Source organism: Morone saxatilis, unplaced genomic scaffold (assembly GCF_004916995.1).
Source record: "Morone saxatilis isolate NCDOM2014 unplaced genomic scaffold, NCSU_SB_2.0 Contig14, whole genome shotgun sequence".
NCBI lineage: Eukaryota > Metazoa > Chordata > Actinopteri > Moronidae > Morone > Morone saxatilis.
This window is the reverse complement of record NW_023339696.1, coordinates 6,491,215-6,506,977: the sequence shown is the minus strand read 5'-3', so window position 1 is coordinate 6,506,977 and position 15,763 is coordinate 6,491,215. Positions and strand designations below refer to the sequence as shown.

At 41.0% G+C, this 15,763-nt stretch overlaps 2 protein-coding genes across 12 annotated transcripts in view; both read left to right on the top strand.

The window, feature by feature from the left end:
- The window catches only part of emp2 (epithelial membrane protein 2), an 11,804-nt gene extending 4,753 nt beyond the window's left edge, over positions 1–7,051 (top strand). Inside the window, exons 2-5 of the mRNA XM_035655501.1 lie at positions 2,535–2,827; positions 2,909–3,017; positions 3,102–3,242; positions 3,792–7,051. Coding sequence (XP_035511394.1) covers positions 2,750–2,827; positions 2,909–3,017; positions 3,102–3,242; positions 3,792–3,961 — 498 coding nt within the window. The 5' untranslated portion in view covers positions 2,535–2,749 and the 3' untranslated portion in view covers positions 3,962–7,051. The remainder of the gene's footprint in view (positions 1–2,534; positions 2,828–2,908; positions 3,018–3,101; positions 3,243–3,791) is intronic.
- Positions 7,052–7,647: 596 nt separating this feature from the next.
- atf7ip2 (activating transcription factor 7 interacting protein 2) lies at positions 7,648–14,898 on the top strand. 11 transcript variants are annotated; one of them, XM_035655648.1, is made up of 15 exons: positions 7,652–7,777; positions 8,171–8,219; positions 8,352–8,420; positions 8,531–8,903; positions 10,779–10,851; positions 10,957–11,076; positions 11,612–11,674; positions 11,869–11,906; positions 12,037–12,077; positions 12,163–12,215; positions 12,495–12,540; positions 12,782–12,861; positions 13,046–13,180; positions 13,275–13,462; positions 14,414–14,898. In XM_035655648.1, the coding sequence occupies exons 4-15, from the start codon at positions 8,677–8,679 to the stop codon at positions 14,622–14,624; spliced, it is 1,275 nt and encodes a 424-aa protein (XP_035511541.1). In that variant the 5' UTR covers positions 7,652–7,777; positions 8,171–8,219; positions 8,352–8,420; positions 8,531–8,676; the 3' UTR covers positions 14,625–14,898. The 11 variants fall into 11 exon arrangements, with proteins under 11 accessions (XP_035511540.1, XP_035511548.1, XP_035511545.1 ...); XM_035655649.1 differs by having other exon boundaries at positions 8,347–8,420; XM_035655647.1 differs by lacking the exon at positions 8,171–8,219 and having other exon boundaries at positions 7,648–7,941; positions 8,347–8,420.
- The last annotated feature ends 865 nt before the right edge of the window (positions 14,899–15,763 follow it).

Here is a 15,763-nt window from a genome sequence, read left to right as displayed (position 1 = left end):
GAAGGCAGCTGCACGCGGAGTCAGATCCAGCTGTGTGTGGTGTGTGTGTGTGTGTGTGTGTGTGTGTGTACATGTCTGGGAGATTATTTGCTACCTCCAAAGAATGTTCCTGCAGGTCGGATTAGACTTAAAGCTTCGTAACTGATGCTGTGAACTTAGTTGTTTATCGCCACCACGGCCTGCGTGTCTTCCCAACTCTTCCTGACTCATTTTTTCCCCTCTCTCTCTCTCTCTCTCGTTGTTCTTTAAGGTCATACCTAAAGGCTGATTGGCCACCCTAAAGCACAGTTATAATAAAATGTTATAAATGGCCGATTTTCTGGGAATTTCATTTGGAGACCACTGAAGCTATAAAAGCCAGACCTCTTGAATGCTGTTGCCTGTCCTAAAAATAAGCCCGTGTCTCACGTTTCCACCCAGTGTGACCTGGCACTCGCACATCCTTTACAAAACAACCTACAAGAGGAGCGTGTGTTGTTAAATGTACAGTGGTTGAGTACAGGCTGCCACACACTGTACTCACAAGATCTAGATATAAAACATGTGGAGTCCTACGCTGCTGTATAAACCATACAGCGTGATGTTCTCCTCATAGGCCGCAAAGCGCTGCACGCTGTTTATGTCAGACATATCTTTGCCCTATCAAATGCAGGCTGACACGCGACCGCTTTCGGCTCCAGACGACGCTTCCGATTCTTTCCCACGGGGTTCAGGTGCAAATGGACGTGTTTGCTGCCAGCTCATTGTCTTCTTGAGTTTCATTCTCAGGAGCATCTGGGAAGAAACACTGCTGCTGTTTCCCATTCCTCTCCAAAACCCTGAACCCCACGTCTCAAAGCGTATGGCTCACTTTGGAGGTTATCCCACCTCCGTTTTACTGTTTAGCCCCCTTCTTCCCCCTTCCCCCCAACTCAGACAGGGAGGTTCTATCCTGTGGCACACCCCACAGCCGCATGCTCACACACAAAACCTGTGGCCTGCTTCCTGTTGGCGGAGAGGGGCTGTTTTTACTGTGACTCCATTTTGGCGGAGAGGGCTAATTCCTCTGCTGTCTGGCCCCCATGTATGCGTGTGTATTGTGTGTGTGTGTGTGTGTGGGTGTGCGTGCCTGCACTCACATGTGCTTTTTAAACATGTTTGTCTCTGCCCGCTCCAGAGCCGACTGCATGTATAGCTGTCAGAGATGTGGTCTTAATTCGGATTCATATTAGGCTGTAAGTGGTGACGACTGTTGGAAAGAATTTTATTTGGGATGTCAGCGCTGCGTGATTATTTGTAGCAGTGTTGGATGTTAAACAGAGCGTTGCTGACGAGGCGTTTTTTATGCCGAGCAAGGGAATTTCTTGGATAAATAAACAACAAGGGTTTCTGGATGTATTGCCTGTTTTTAATGGAGTGTTTCCCCACAAGAAGATTTCTAGTGAACAAAAGCTAAGAGAAGCGACACAGAAACCACACAGAACACGGGCTCTTCCTCGGGCTCCATTCTCAAAAACGTCCTCAGCGGACGATCATATCTTAAGCGGAGGCTCCTGTGATGACTGTCAACACTGGTGTATAAAGCCACACACTTCTGGATTTAGTTTGTGTCATGATGCTACAAATGCCAAGGTCATGCTGCCAAAAAAAACAAAGAAATACACTGGAATTTGACCCAGAACCCTAAGTGTCCTTGATTGCTTCACAGTATGCAAACCTCATAAAACGTACCCGTGACAATGCTCCAGAATGCATGATAAAACGTCTCGCGGCTGGGCCTGGTTGGGCTGACACTTGACCTCTGGACGCTAGCGTTCTTGGCATGTTGTATTCCGGCTGGTGTCCCGAGCGGACGGAGCACAGACCGCCCCGTTCGAAGACGTAAACAGTCGACTCCGCGCTTCTATCAACAAGACGTAGTCAGGATTAAGGCCTTCAATCACTGTAAACACCACACACCCACATACGGCCCACACTGCCTAACACACACACACACACACACACACACACACGGTTTGGATTACATATAGACTCACTTCAGCTCACATCTCTGCAGCATTTTGTGTAATTTGAGGGGAGACTTTGAGACTGACAATGTTTCTCTGGCTGTTTTCTTAACCCTGCATTTTTCTCAGCTGTTTGGAAATGTCGTATTTTGGTAATTGGTTGCAGAAGTCTGAAGTCTGCATATATGCTGCATTTATCTTTTTTTTATCTATCTTTTAAAGCATGCAGTGCTGGTCAGAAATAGTGCAGCAAAAACATTCAAACTGCGCAAAGAAAGACGTCTGTAATATGTATATATCTATTTATTATTACATCTTACACTTTAAGTATAACTGATTTGAGTGTTTCATCACAGTGTAGTCATAGAATTCAGTTTACAGCTCATTTTAGGGTTGGTAGAGAGGGCCTTTTAGGTTTTTCACAGCCAAGGTAGTTTCTCCTATGAGCTTGGAACGGGAGAGTAAGGCGAGGGGGTTGTAATCTGCAGCTACTGCATGCTGCGTGTGTTTGTGCGTGTTATTAAAGTACACGTATATTGCTCCCAACAGACAGTTTCTCCTGAAGGACCTCGATCCACCCCTGACTATCAGCCTGTGTGACAACCAGCAATCACACACACACACACAAGTGAAACCGTAATTCTGCACAGTGACATTCAGCGAGTGAGGCACAGACAGCCACTGAAGCAGCCTGCGAGATACTTAACCGGCCTGCTCAACGGGCAAACAACCAGCAGACAAGTTACCCAGACAGAAGGGCAGCCATGTTGATCATCTTAGCCTTCATCATCCTCTTCCATCTGGCTGCAGCCATCCTCCTCTTCGTTGCAACCATTCACAATGTGAGTATAAACCAGGAGGGAACACACAAGTGCATGGCAGTACAGGCCGTTTCCATAATCTCTTGTCCCTGCATCATGTAGGCGTGGTGGAGGGTGTCGGTAGGCGGACGCGATATGATCTACACTGACCTGTGGTACTCCTGTAACGCCACCTGCTTTCCTGTGGAGAACAGCCATACTGCTGATGCCGGTAACACAGTGTGCAACCATGTATATGTGTGTGTGTATACTGTCAGTTTGTGTATGTAACACCTCCTTTCTTCTCTCTCCTCAGCCTACCTGCAGGCCGTCCAGGCCACTATGATCCTGGCCACCATTTTATGTTGCGTTAGCTTCTTCGTCTTCATCCTCCAGCTCTTCCGGCTCCAACAGGGAGAGAGATTCATTTTCACCGCCGTCATCCAGCTATTGGCCTGTGAGTGACACACGCACTTCACTTCCATCGTCTCACCGTGTAAATATGACGCTGGAGCTAGAGGCCAGTTAGCTTAGCTTAGCTCAGCTCAGCATAAAGACTGCAAACAGGGGAAAACAGCTAGACTGGCTCCGTCCGAGGGGAACGAAATCCACCGACCAGCACCTCGAAAGCTCACTAATTATGTGCGGTACAATTTCTTGGCTACGAGCACTTCCTGGAGTCACCTGGTTGCCTGGCTACTCACGTGTTAATTTTTTAGGTTTATAGGTGCTGCCATTTTGGTATCTTTGGACATAAACCCGGCTACCCATTTTCCAGTCTTTATACTAGCTAACCAGCTGTAGCCTGATATTGAATGTACAAATATAAGAGTGGTCTCGATCTTCTTATCTAACTTTCCACCAGAAAACAAATAAGTGTATGCATATTTCCCAAAATGCCAACGTGGCACCAACTGGCCGCATGACTTTGAAATGTATTTGTATTTCAGAGTGTGAATGAACTTTTGAGTGTAATTTCCATCTTCCTCCTCCTCTCTCCTCCCAGCTCTATGTGTGATGGTCGCAGCATCCATCTACACGGCTCAGAACAAGAGCTTTCACGTGCCCAGCCTCCAGGAAGGCTCCTACGGCTCCTCCTACATCCTGGCCTGGATCAGCTTCCCTGTGACTCTCGCCAGCGGCCTCATGTACCTGGTGCTCAGGAAACGCAAATAGATGTGACGGGCTTGATGCACAGGCGTGGCGATATTCAAATATATAAATAGGAACACTTGGACACAAATGCATAAAGACATACACTTTTCCTCAACCTACATACATGCACGCATTGTCTTTCTAACCCTTAGATTTTATGAAACCATGGAGGTAAGGACATACACCCCAGTTCCTCACTATTGTCAAGCCTCAGGTTTAGAACCAGACAGATCACCTATAAAGCATTCAGCAGCACTTCTGTCCACCTTACACACTCAAAACCCAAAATCATCACACACCCTCCTCCTTCCTGATGGTACATTGTTCTCACTGAATGTGGCAAAGATGCACAAGCACTCTCAATGTGTCCAATTGACATTTTTTTTTTTTTTAAGGAATAGATACACTGTGTGTTGTGGCCTTTGTTATTCTATTTACATGTGTGACGGCTACAACATGTTTCTTGAAACGTTTAAGGTGAGAAATACACGATTTACATTTGATGCAATACCTAGTTTAAAAAGTACTAGATATATTCATTTGTCATTTGATATATTCAAGTCCAGATCAAATCTACAAATACAGATCAGCAAATTCACCGTACGTGCGCGTTCATCACTCGTTCAGTGCTCTGCACAGCAAGGGCTCCTGAGGCTTTCTTGCTGCATTTAGTGAGAACATACCTTCACTATCGTCTCCCCACTGTTCCCTTTAGCCACTACACAAGACATAAGCAGTGTCCCAACATACTGATTTGTCTCCTCCTCTTGTTTCATTGTCTCCTGCTTCCTACCACCTCCATTCATTGAAACCCTTCTGAAACATCTGATCGCAAAGGATAAAAGTTGAAGACAAGTGGGGAGATTTGTCTTACTGGGACACAGCCCCCAGGACTTTACAAAGGGTCCATACTTTTTTTTTGTGAATCTCTAGTCAATGGATTTTTTTTGTACATATTTGCTGTGTATGTATAGTTAAGGTAATTGCAGAAAACATATTTCGAAGACTGAAATACAAAAATTATATATGAAAAAGATAAAAACTAAGAATCTTATGTTAACCATAGCTTACAGGAAGTGTAGTGAAGTATTAGTGGAGTTATAATATGTAGGATTTTAACCCTGTTGTTTGTATTCTTATGTACTGACTTGTGTTTTAATGGTGAGAAAGGAACCAATGATGTGCTGTGATGTTTGGGATTTCAAATGACAACATAGAAACATGCAAACTTGAAATAAGAATTTCTTCGTTATTGTTATGCTTTATTGTTCACAGCTTCACTGAGAAAAAAGACAAAAACTATTTATTGTTAAAAAACCACTGTTGTGTATTTTAGCATCATGTGACTGAGGATGTATGAAGTAATCAAGTCTTGCCATGTTTTTCCCTCTCTGGCCGCCTGGCTGCTGTTGATTTGATCCAAACATTTCTAACACCTCTTATGCACATGCTATGCACTTGTGCTCCGGCATTTAACAACAATAAATTCACTGTATTGTACTTGCTACCAATTCCCAGAATTTCTTCTACTTACAGCTTGAGTGGAGGTAATGTTTGATCCCACACTAGCACTGTGAAAACTGTTTTTATATTCCTCTTCCTTGTGTCGGTTTGAGGGTGAAACGGTTAAGAGGGGCCATCTGGGTATTAACTTTGTAGCTGCTAGAACATGAAACATTTCCAGGACACGAATAATGTAAAGAATTAACGTGTCATTTCAGCTTGGACTTGTTGGCTGCATTGGTGCATTGGGTTGTTTTGTTGTAGGAATTATGTTCGTGTCGGGCAGCGTTTGGACCACAGAGCCTGGTAACTGACTCTCTCACCGAATTATGAAGATTCAGGGAAAAGACATGGACCTGAAGATGTTGCTCTGCTATCTCAAGATGATACTTGAAAATGATCAAAATAACATATCGGAGGCCAGGATTGTGATGTTTGTTGTTGTGAAGTTGTCATCATAAGAGTGTTTCACTAAATAATAATCCTCATGTTTGCATGCAAGTTCTTGTCTTTCATCAAATCCCTTTAACTTATATTGAGATGAAAAGTTAAGTTATTGCAGTACAAAAGGCTGAAAAATGTTTTTTTTTTGGTGGAACACTGTTTATTATAGATTATGTAAAGTTTGGATGTATTTGAATGGCTTTGTTGACTTCAAAACAGATCTGAATTTAGAATTAATTAAGTTTTGTGCAAACTCTATTAAAGAGAAACCACAGCAAGTACCACAGTTTAGTTATTAGAGTCACTTTTGAGTTGGGATTGGAAATGTTTTGGTTTGTGTTTGTGATCATTTCCCTGTAGTTATTAATGTAGTTCATCAGTGTCAGTGTAGATGTACCGTATCTTGTAGATCTATACAGATAACCACAGGACCATAGTGATGAATAATCAAAATCTAAATAATGAGTTGTTTAAGCCAAAACTGTATTCATGGGGAATTGTTTTTTTTAATTTATATTTTTGCAGTTGGAATATTTCTAATGCTTCAAGAAGTATTAACTCCACATTGATTGAGAGGCTCATGATGCCTAATGGAGACATGTTGAAATGGTCAATGTTTTCAGAACCTTAAACAACAATTTCCCTTATATACTTCCTTATATTCCTTATATGTATGGCTTATGTGTCATGTTAAATGGGAGTGTTTCTGCCTGTTAGATGCTCCTTTGTTTTTTCATATTTTAGGGAAATTCAATAATAACATGCTATTCATGTGGACCTCTATTGCAACATCTGTGGCAGTTTCAGTCATCTGTAAGATACAGTGTTTTCATGTACTCATGTCATCAAACTAAAATGTTTGTCTGCTATTGACACCCAGTGGACTGATAGAAAACTACACAATGTGTATGTAGGTGGTAGTTTTATAGTTTCAGGCTACAGAATAGACCGTTATACCAGCTCCTGTCATGCACTAAAAAGAATGAATTTGTGTGTGTTCGGTGAATCCCGATGCTCTAATCTCAGAACAGATTGAGCTAAAACAAAGGACTAATTTCCCCTGCAAGAATTCATTGGTGCTTTTTTTTCTTTTTTCTTGTTGCCCCCACTCATAAGATGTATATCTCAATAAATGTATTTGACAATAAATACATTTTCTTTGTGTGTGCCAAATTTGTCATTAAGTATCCATCTTTAATTGTTATACACTGTTAAAGCCTGCTTGCCCTCTTCCCCCTCACTGCAGTGCAACATTACTTCTTTACTTATTTTTAATTTTTCAAAAGCTACAATCTCAAATCTGGTAATGGTCTGGCTGACACCCATAGTCCATAATTACACTTACACTGTAACATAACTAATTAATGAGGAGTTTATTTATGCCATTGTCTCTATAGGTCCATTATCTTAGATTTTTGAGCTTGCTTTGTTTATATTGTTATCATGTAAATGTGTTTTGAAAAACCGGTGATGTGCTGAAAGTAAAATCAACAATCAAAAAAGCTGTCATTATACAGTGTGGCAGGTTTTTAGGGCCTGTGTTTTTTTGTTTTTAATTTACACAGCTACAGACAACAGTTTATTGTGGGTAATGTATGTTTGCCATACATTTTTATCTGTTTAAGAGTAAAATTGTTTTAAATGTCTATATTAAATATATATATATTGTTTTAAATGTCTAAATTGTCTTTAAAACAATATATATAGTTTAAACAGTTTCTTAAGATCGCGCTTTTATTCTGAAGGAATCGGACCTGACATGTTACTAATTGCTGGCGGAAGTTAAACCGAAATAGCTGTAACTTAGTAGTATTCCGTTATACATAAGGGGACTGTTTTATGAAAGATTTAATGCTATAACGTTAAGTTACTCCAGTCATACATTTTACCGTAAGCGCATTTAAAACGTTTATTTTCTTTCTTTTGAACGTTGTTCAGTATTAACTTAGCTACGTAGCGTTAACCTCAGCTAACGTTAGCCACAAGTCATTGTTTGTTAACGTTTTGTCTTTGATAGAGGACTAATGTTACTCTGCTAACAGCTTCCTCTAAAGGTCGGATAACACACTGGCACTCTCACTTAGCATTCAGAGTTCAGACTTGAATTGTTGCTCGTCAAAACAAACGTATACTTATGTCACGCTAGCCTCTGATGCTAGCCCACACAAGCCAACTGATGATGATGATGATGTTCATATTGAAGTAGCTAGTCTGTAGAGAAAACAGCGTTTATTATTGTTCCCTGATGAGTGAAAATGTGTCTTTTACATGGTGCCAAGACAGAAATATATGAACAACAACTGAAGTGACCCACCACACTGATTTGTGTTGTGTGAGTTACCATTTAGACCCTGATGAGATAAAAGTTTACTCTTTTAAGGTGTTTGAAATAGTCATGGAGACATGCATTACACGTTGCTGTTAACATAATATATACTTTGTGTGTTTTCTGTTGATAGAGCAGTTGGCAACATTACAGAGAAGTTAAGGACCTCATTCCTGCACAGATGAGGAACAAAGAGGAACAACAGAGGTGAGATAAATAACTGATATGGCAACGTATCACACTATGGCTTTTTGAACCCTCTTGGACTCAGTGATGCTTAGACACACAGAACTAACAGTGGCTGCTGTTATTGTCAGGTTTCAGCCTTCACACTGTCTTTGATGGATTGAGGACAGCGTCCGTCCCCTCACTCACCTTCTCCATTCCCTGACGATCCCCCACTCTACAAAACCGTTTTCAAGCAGCTTCTGTCTTCGCAGTATACTGCAGGCTTAGTAAAAATATGGCAGGTACTCAGGCTCCAACTCGCAAGGGATTCAAAAGACCAGCTCAAAAGAAAGTAAAGCCTTCCACCAAACACAAGAAACGCAAACATTTGTCTCAGAACCTCAGAAGCAGTGCGGAGCGATTTCGAGTGAACATTGGATTGGCATTTGGAAGTTGGCGTGAACTGAAAGCAGAAAAAGGATTGAGGTCTGATGCAGAAGTCGCCCTGTGCCTTCTGGATGAGTGAGTTAACCCTCAACAGCTTCACCTATATCATGCTGCTTGTGAGTTTAATTCATTCAGAGTGGCTTGCAGCTTGACCAATAATATAATCCTAATGCATATGGCATTTTTTGTTGGCCCAGTTTCAGCTTACCTTGCAACTCATTTTGCTACTAGCTGGACCAGTCACGCAAGTGCTGCAGATGGATAGTGTGAAAGTATTTTTGTCATCTCAGTGAAGCTCTTGGCTGGCTGAGGAAAACAGCGGCCGGCAACGAGTGCTCCACCTAACGATTATCTTTCATTAATAAAGTGTTGTTCTGTCCACAGCCCAAGGATATTCTGTTTACTGTCATAGAGGACTGAAGAAACAAGAAAATATTCACGTTTGAGAAGCTGAATTTTTTTTCTTAAAAATTACTTAAAATGATTAATCAATTATCAAAGTCGTTTGGTATTAAAATAATAGTTGACTAAACTAAACGATTAATCGCCTAGACTAAGCTCTGCTGGCAAATCAGATTGTTTTGCAGGATTGCGTCTGTCCACACCTTCCTCTGGTCAATAGAGGGAGCTAGTTACCTGATGATCATCGTTATACAATGTAAAAATAACCCTATAGATTGTTAGTGCACCTATCTGTCTCTTGGCTGTTTCCATGTAATTATTCTTACTGCCTGCCACATGGTCGGATTCGGTGGGTTTCTCCTTGAAATCAATAAAACGATGTAGTAGAAACACTACTGACTTCGTCCACTGGGGTCGCCATAATCAACGCAAAATTAAAGTTTAAGTAATGAATATACACTTGGCTATACGTTGTCAGTTCTTCTCCATTGCTGCCACAATAATTTCCCCGGTGTGTAAGCCACAAAAGCGGGATCTATAGGACACATGGCAGCACTCCTTACGGGAGTTGTAAACGTCATCAGTGCACAAGTACTTTGAAAACGTAATAACTCGCTTGTAGCTGTGCCGACGGCCGTTTCAGAGTGATCCAAATGTCTAAATGTGGTTTGGGAGCAAGAAGCGATGCTCAGTTGAGCACATGAGAATTCAGAATTGACTCCTTTACCAGCTTTGCTTTATTGCTGACCCTGAGGAAGTTTGTCATTCTTTTTTACTGCTGCTCCAGTACATTCTTCTTCTTGTCACTCAGCTGCTTGTACAACTTAAACTTACTCCGCTGCACGTGGTTTATCCAGATTGAAATGCTGCACACTTTGCTTTCTGGCATTTTGCTTTTTCTGATAGCTACTGATCGGTGTTCTCTTGCACGCTATAAGTGTATTTACATGTTTATTATTTGGTTCTGTTCTGGTTCTGGCGTGTAATGACTCATTTAACCATTTTGCAGATGACTGTAATTATTACGATCATAGCATAATGTACAACACTCATTTGTAGTAACATGGAGTATAAGCTTTTGTTACGTCTACACATTAAGTGTTGTTACACCCCAGTCAACCCTTATTCTTATCCTCTTATCTGTGTCTGTTTTATAAAGTAAAAAAAACGCTTCTGTGTTTCTCTGCAAAATGCTTAAATGGGTCGTTTGATGTGTATATATACCAGGTAAATATATCATGATCTGTATCGTTATCGGGGTATAAATTGACCTCTATCGGGATTTGAAGTTTTGGTCATATCGCCCAGCCCTAAAAGAGACCGCTTTGGGTATAACATGTTAAGGTCTAAGTGTTACAATGCGTCAGACATCTTTCTTGCTTTGCTCAATGTGACATGTTTCAAAGAATTACAGTCCAGGGACCAAAGTAAAAAAAATAAAAGGGGGGATTTTGTAACTCTTCAATGTAGAGTAACAAACAATATTAACTGAAGACCAAGTTTATCTTGAATTTCTTTGTGTGTGTTTGTCTGTATGTATGCATGAAGAAGGAAGAGGTTGACCTCAGAGTCAGCCACCTCTGGAGCGAGTGATAAAAGGATTAAATTCTCCCAATCTGAAGTAAGAGACAATATTGGAAACTTAATAGACACAATATATATATACTGAGTTATAACTATCAAATGCAGCTCTGCCGTGTGTGTGTGTGTGTGTCCGTGTCCACAGGTGCAGACTCTTATCGAGCAGGAGGTTCGCAGTGCGGTGGAAAAGAATGAAACCAAGCTGCAGGGTTTAATAGAAACTATTCAACAGCTGGATTATGAAAGCTCGATTCAAAAACTGGAGGTTGGTGAAAGTACTGGCACACAAACAAAACCGAAAACGAACCTGCAGACTGCCATCTTGTTCCTAGTTCTTTCATTCTGCAGGGACTTTTGACCACACTTTTTTTATGTTTTTTTGCGTCTTCCTTATTTTTGTCTTTCCTTGCATCATTCCGACTGTTTCAGTCCCTTGCCTTTTATGTCTTTTATTCTAGCATCTGCCTTTTCTAAATATGACAGCCGCCGCTAAATCTTTTAAGCATCCAGTCTTCTGCCGTCTAGCTTCATCCATTTTTCATTGTTCAGTATTTGTCCCCCCCCCGTTAGATTAAATCCACTTCAATTGTACACAGATGCTAACTATCTTAACATTCACCTTTTTGTCCATATTTTTGTTATTCTGCCATTTCCTATCATTTTAAAACAAAAGTAACCAAACATGAATGCATTGTGTGTGTGTGTGTGTGTGTGTGTGTGTGTGTGTCTCTCAAAGCCAAATGGGGACACAGAATACCCTTACCTAATAAATCTTTACATAATGTTCCTCTCTTCCTCAGGCTCGAATTAACACAATAACGGAGAGAGCAGAAGCGGCTCTAGCCTGTATGACAAAGACAAAGGTTTGATGCAGAAAAACATACACCAATCAGCCATAACATTTTGGGCATTTCAAGTCCTCAGGAAAAATAATAATAATAATAATGTGATGTAATAATACTGTAATGGCTGATCAGTGTACAAACACATGAATGCACGTGATCTACGTATGCTGCATGTTCATTCAAATGTATAAACAAAAACGTTTGACTTTCAGAGCCCGCCGTCATCTGTTGTTAACAGGGACATCGTCAGGTATGTAGAACCAGGTTCAGTAATATTCATCTTTAGTAATAGTGAGGCCCTGACGTGAATTTTTGGCTTGGATTCATTTGCATGTAATCAGTTTTTGAGATGAGTTGACTTCCTTTTTTCAACTCTGCAGGTCAGAATCTCAAGATGAAACCATGGAAACCGTTTCACAGAGTAAGAGCCCAGCAAGCATGTGTGCACTAATGAGCATTTGTGGGTCGCCTTAGTATTCATTCTATGCAATTTTGTTTCTCTGTAGACAAAACGAGCATGAAGCGCGTGGAGAAGAGTGGAGAGCTCTTTGAAACGATGGTGAATATGTAGTTATTCAATCATTGTTTGACTTTGTTTGCGTGATTTGAAATAATGTTGAATTTACCTTTGGAGTAATGGGTTAAGTACACATTGAAATGAAAGATATCCACATAGTTTTTCCCATAGGTCACTGTTAATTGTAGTTGAGGAGATGATGGTAAATAGTCTGCCATGTACACTGAGAAAAGAATTAACAAATGAATTTAGCTATGAAGTTATGGTAAAATAAAACGGAGTAAACATTGATGTTTAAGTTGATCGACCCTTTCTGTCCAGGAAACCGCAAAAAAAGAACTGAAGAAGATGCGTGCAGATAATGAAGGTAAGATGGTTTTTATATGTACAAGCAGATGCTTACCTATGTTAAATATCTATCTAATGTAGCTTCTGGTGACATATTGCTATGGAGCGAGAAAAAACGGACACGATAAGCTCTTATAATGTCCCAAATTAAATAATATGAGTCAGTGAGTACATGAATAAATAACTACATCCTTTTTTTTTTTTCTCCTCTTCCCTGTCCCTTCCTCTGTTACTTGTCATTGTACATAATCCGTGTTAAGCTTTTACGGCTGCCATAACAAATTTAAGCGAGAAGCTGCCTCCTCCAGTTATTCCCCCTCACGGCTCTCCTGAGCGGAAGGTAGGATGCTTCATTATTTGATGTATCATTTTCATACCACACATGTTATGTGTAACCAAGGACAAGTTTCCCAAGCAAGCAAAGTGAATTGGTATCAATAAAGTCCTAAGTTACCTACCCTTTCTTATTGTTGTGTGCTGTATGTTTCTTCCTTTCCCACGCTTTGTTATGCTGTGTAATTCAGGGACTTGTCATAAAGATGGAGCCAAAAGAACAGCAGGAACAAGAAAACACTTCCAAGCAGTTTGAGGAGCCAAAGGCGGAGAGGGTAAAAGCAGAATGTCTTTCTCCTGGTTCCGAGCACACAGGCACACATCAGGTAACTCTGCTAACACTAACCCCACAGTAGTAATTCACTCGAGTGTTTGCTACTCGCATTAACCTCCACTGCCTCTCCCTTTTCAACCCCCAAGGCCAAGCTATTGTATCCTCCTCTTCCGGCCACCCCCTTCCCCTCTATCCTCAGCGCGGAGGCAACTGCATACAACATCCCCCAGAGAGTGGAAGTACAGCTGGCTCTGATCAGAAAGCCCGCTACACTCTCTGTGCTGTGGAAACTGGGGGAGATAGACCCGTCTGCGCCACCCATGGATAGTTACAAGTGAGAAACAGTGTGTGGAGTAAGCAGGTTTTCAGCGCTGCTCCTTACTGGATAATATCGCCATTGAAATCACCATTCTGAACAATAACAGAGTTATTTACCATTAAAGGGACTGCTTCTTTTCATACTGTCCCATGCCATGGTAAAATGGAGCTGAGAAACACACAGTTCTTTTGGCCAAGTTCGGAAGACAGAGCCAGTGTATTGTTGCCCTCTCAAGCTTTGTTCCGGCAACAATAAGTGGTTGAGCTCAATATATTTTTAGTAGCTCAAATTGCATGTTTTGGTTGAGTATAGTAGGGTCATGGTTTCAACATGCTGACAGTGTGTAGTGTGCTAGGTAGAGTTTAGGATTTGGGAGTGCCAAAATTATTGTTATAGTAATTATTATTCAGTTATTGAAATATTAAAAAGTAGTTCAAAAAAATGGTAATCCAAACTTTGAGGGGCCCACACTGACGTCTTTACATGTCTTTTCTGACCCTGAAGGCCACAACCCAGACATATTCAGTTTACTATTATATGTATGATAAAGAAAAGCAGCAAATTCTGCCATTTGAAAAGCTTGGACCTGAGAATGTGAAGCATTTTTCTCACAATTTTTGCATGAAAAATAACTAAAACTGCTAATTGATCATCAGAATCGCTGGCAACAACATTCTGTCGATTGACTAACTGATTAATCGACTAATCGTTTTGACTGTAGTGATTTTAGTTGGGGACTAAAATCTGCCACGTCTGAATCCGATCCATATGTTGCTGTCTGCTTCTGAGATAAGCAGCCATTCTCAACCAGGTTGATTAAAGGAGTGATGTCTTTCCACTATATTGCTTATGTCAATATCTGGCCACCAGATGGAAGCAGAGTTCAGCCAGTCAGTGGTCTTAACTACAGTTCTGTTTGCCTTTCTAGTCCTTTTTACTCATTCTCCTCCTTTCTCCCTGCGGCAGCGTCTTCATGACCACAGAAAAGACTAAAGGGAGCTGTGTCTTCGCGAGTTGGAGATCCCTCGGAGAGATGGTTGCCATCCCTCTGCCCATGTGTGCGATGATCAGCAAGTACAAGCCTGGGCACAAGGTGTGTGTGGCTGTGGTGGGCAAGGACAAGTTTGGCCGGTACGGACCCTACAGTAAAGTTGTCACTGCAGCCCTACCTGACTAGTTGGGAGCATGGTATGGACTCAAGGGACTCAAGAGACGACACAAGCAGCTACTGTCAGGTGGGCTTTACACACCTATTTGTTTCATCCTCAGTTAGATTGTAAGTTAACAACATGATGCCCACCAGCAGTGATCACGGTTCCAATGGAAGCAGCATATATAGCTGTGTTTAAGGTGGTTCTTTCTCAGTTTGTTTGTCTACCACTCATTCAGAAGATCAGTACGATGACTATTCTTTTGTTTTTTTTGAGCTAATAAAGTTGACCATATATGTATTAATGTGTATGTATGATTATGATTAATGTATGTATGTAAATGTACTCCCTGTTTTCAGTTTTTGTTTTATTTTTATTTTACATTTAACTAAAAATGTCAATACATTGGATGTTACAGCTTCACAAAGTTTCTTTTCTTTGTTTTGTAGAACCTCTGAGATCTCATAAAGGTTGTTATCTTTATCTTTACACTATTTTAAGTGAGCTTTCAGTTTTGAAATGATTAGAACTCCGGTGGCAATAACTGCACTTTGACATCTACGAACAGTGATTAATATGGCCAGTGTGTACACCATAGTCACTGCATTTGAATTTTCACAGTACCATTGATCAACCTAGAGGACGGGTCTGGATTTACCCATACTTCCAGCTGGTAACACCATGGGGTTTTCTCTGACAAGCCACCCTCGCACCAAACTCAGCAGTCCTTTGCTCCACTTCTAGCAAGCAGTTAAGAATAGCAATTCATTTTTAATGGTCCAACAATTTTGTTTTGTGGTGCGCAGTAAGCATCGCTACCTCATGGGGCAACTAAAAGGGCGCTGTACTTTTAGTCAGATTGACTTTGGACTTCTAAACATAAAATCCCTTTTTAGATTGTGACTAGATGTCTTATACACTCAAACTCATGAGGTTCAAACTAACAGTGTGAACTCTAAAGAATACAGTGCTTCTTTTCTTTCACATGTACACACTTAAGCTACTATTGTGCTCCAGACTTCCTTTCCCTGCTTGATAGCGCTCTGCTTTCTTGCCAGCTGGCAGCAGTCTCCCCTGTCTCTCTCGCTCTGCCTGGAAGTCTTTCCGTATTCCGACATTCCGGTTGGGTAAGTGAAGAAGACAGGGCACAATCCTCTTCAGTCAC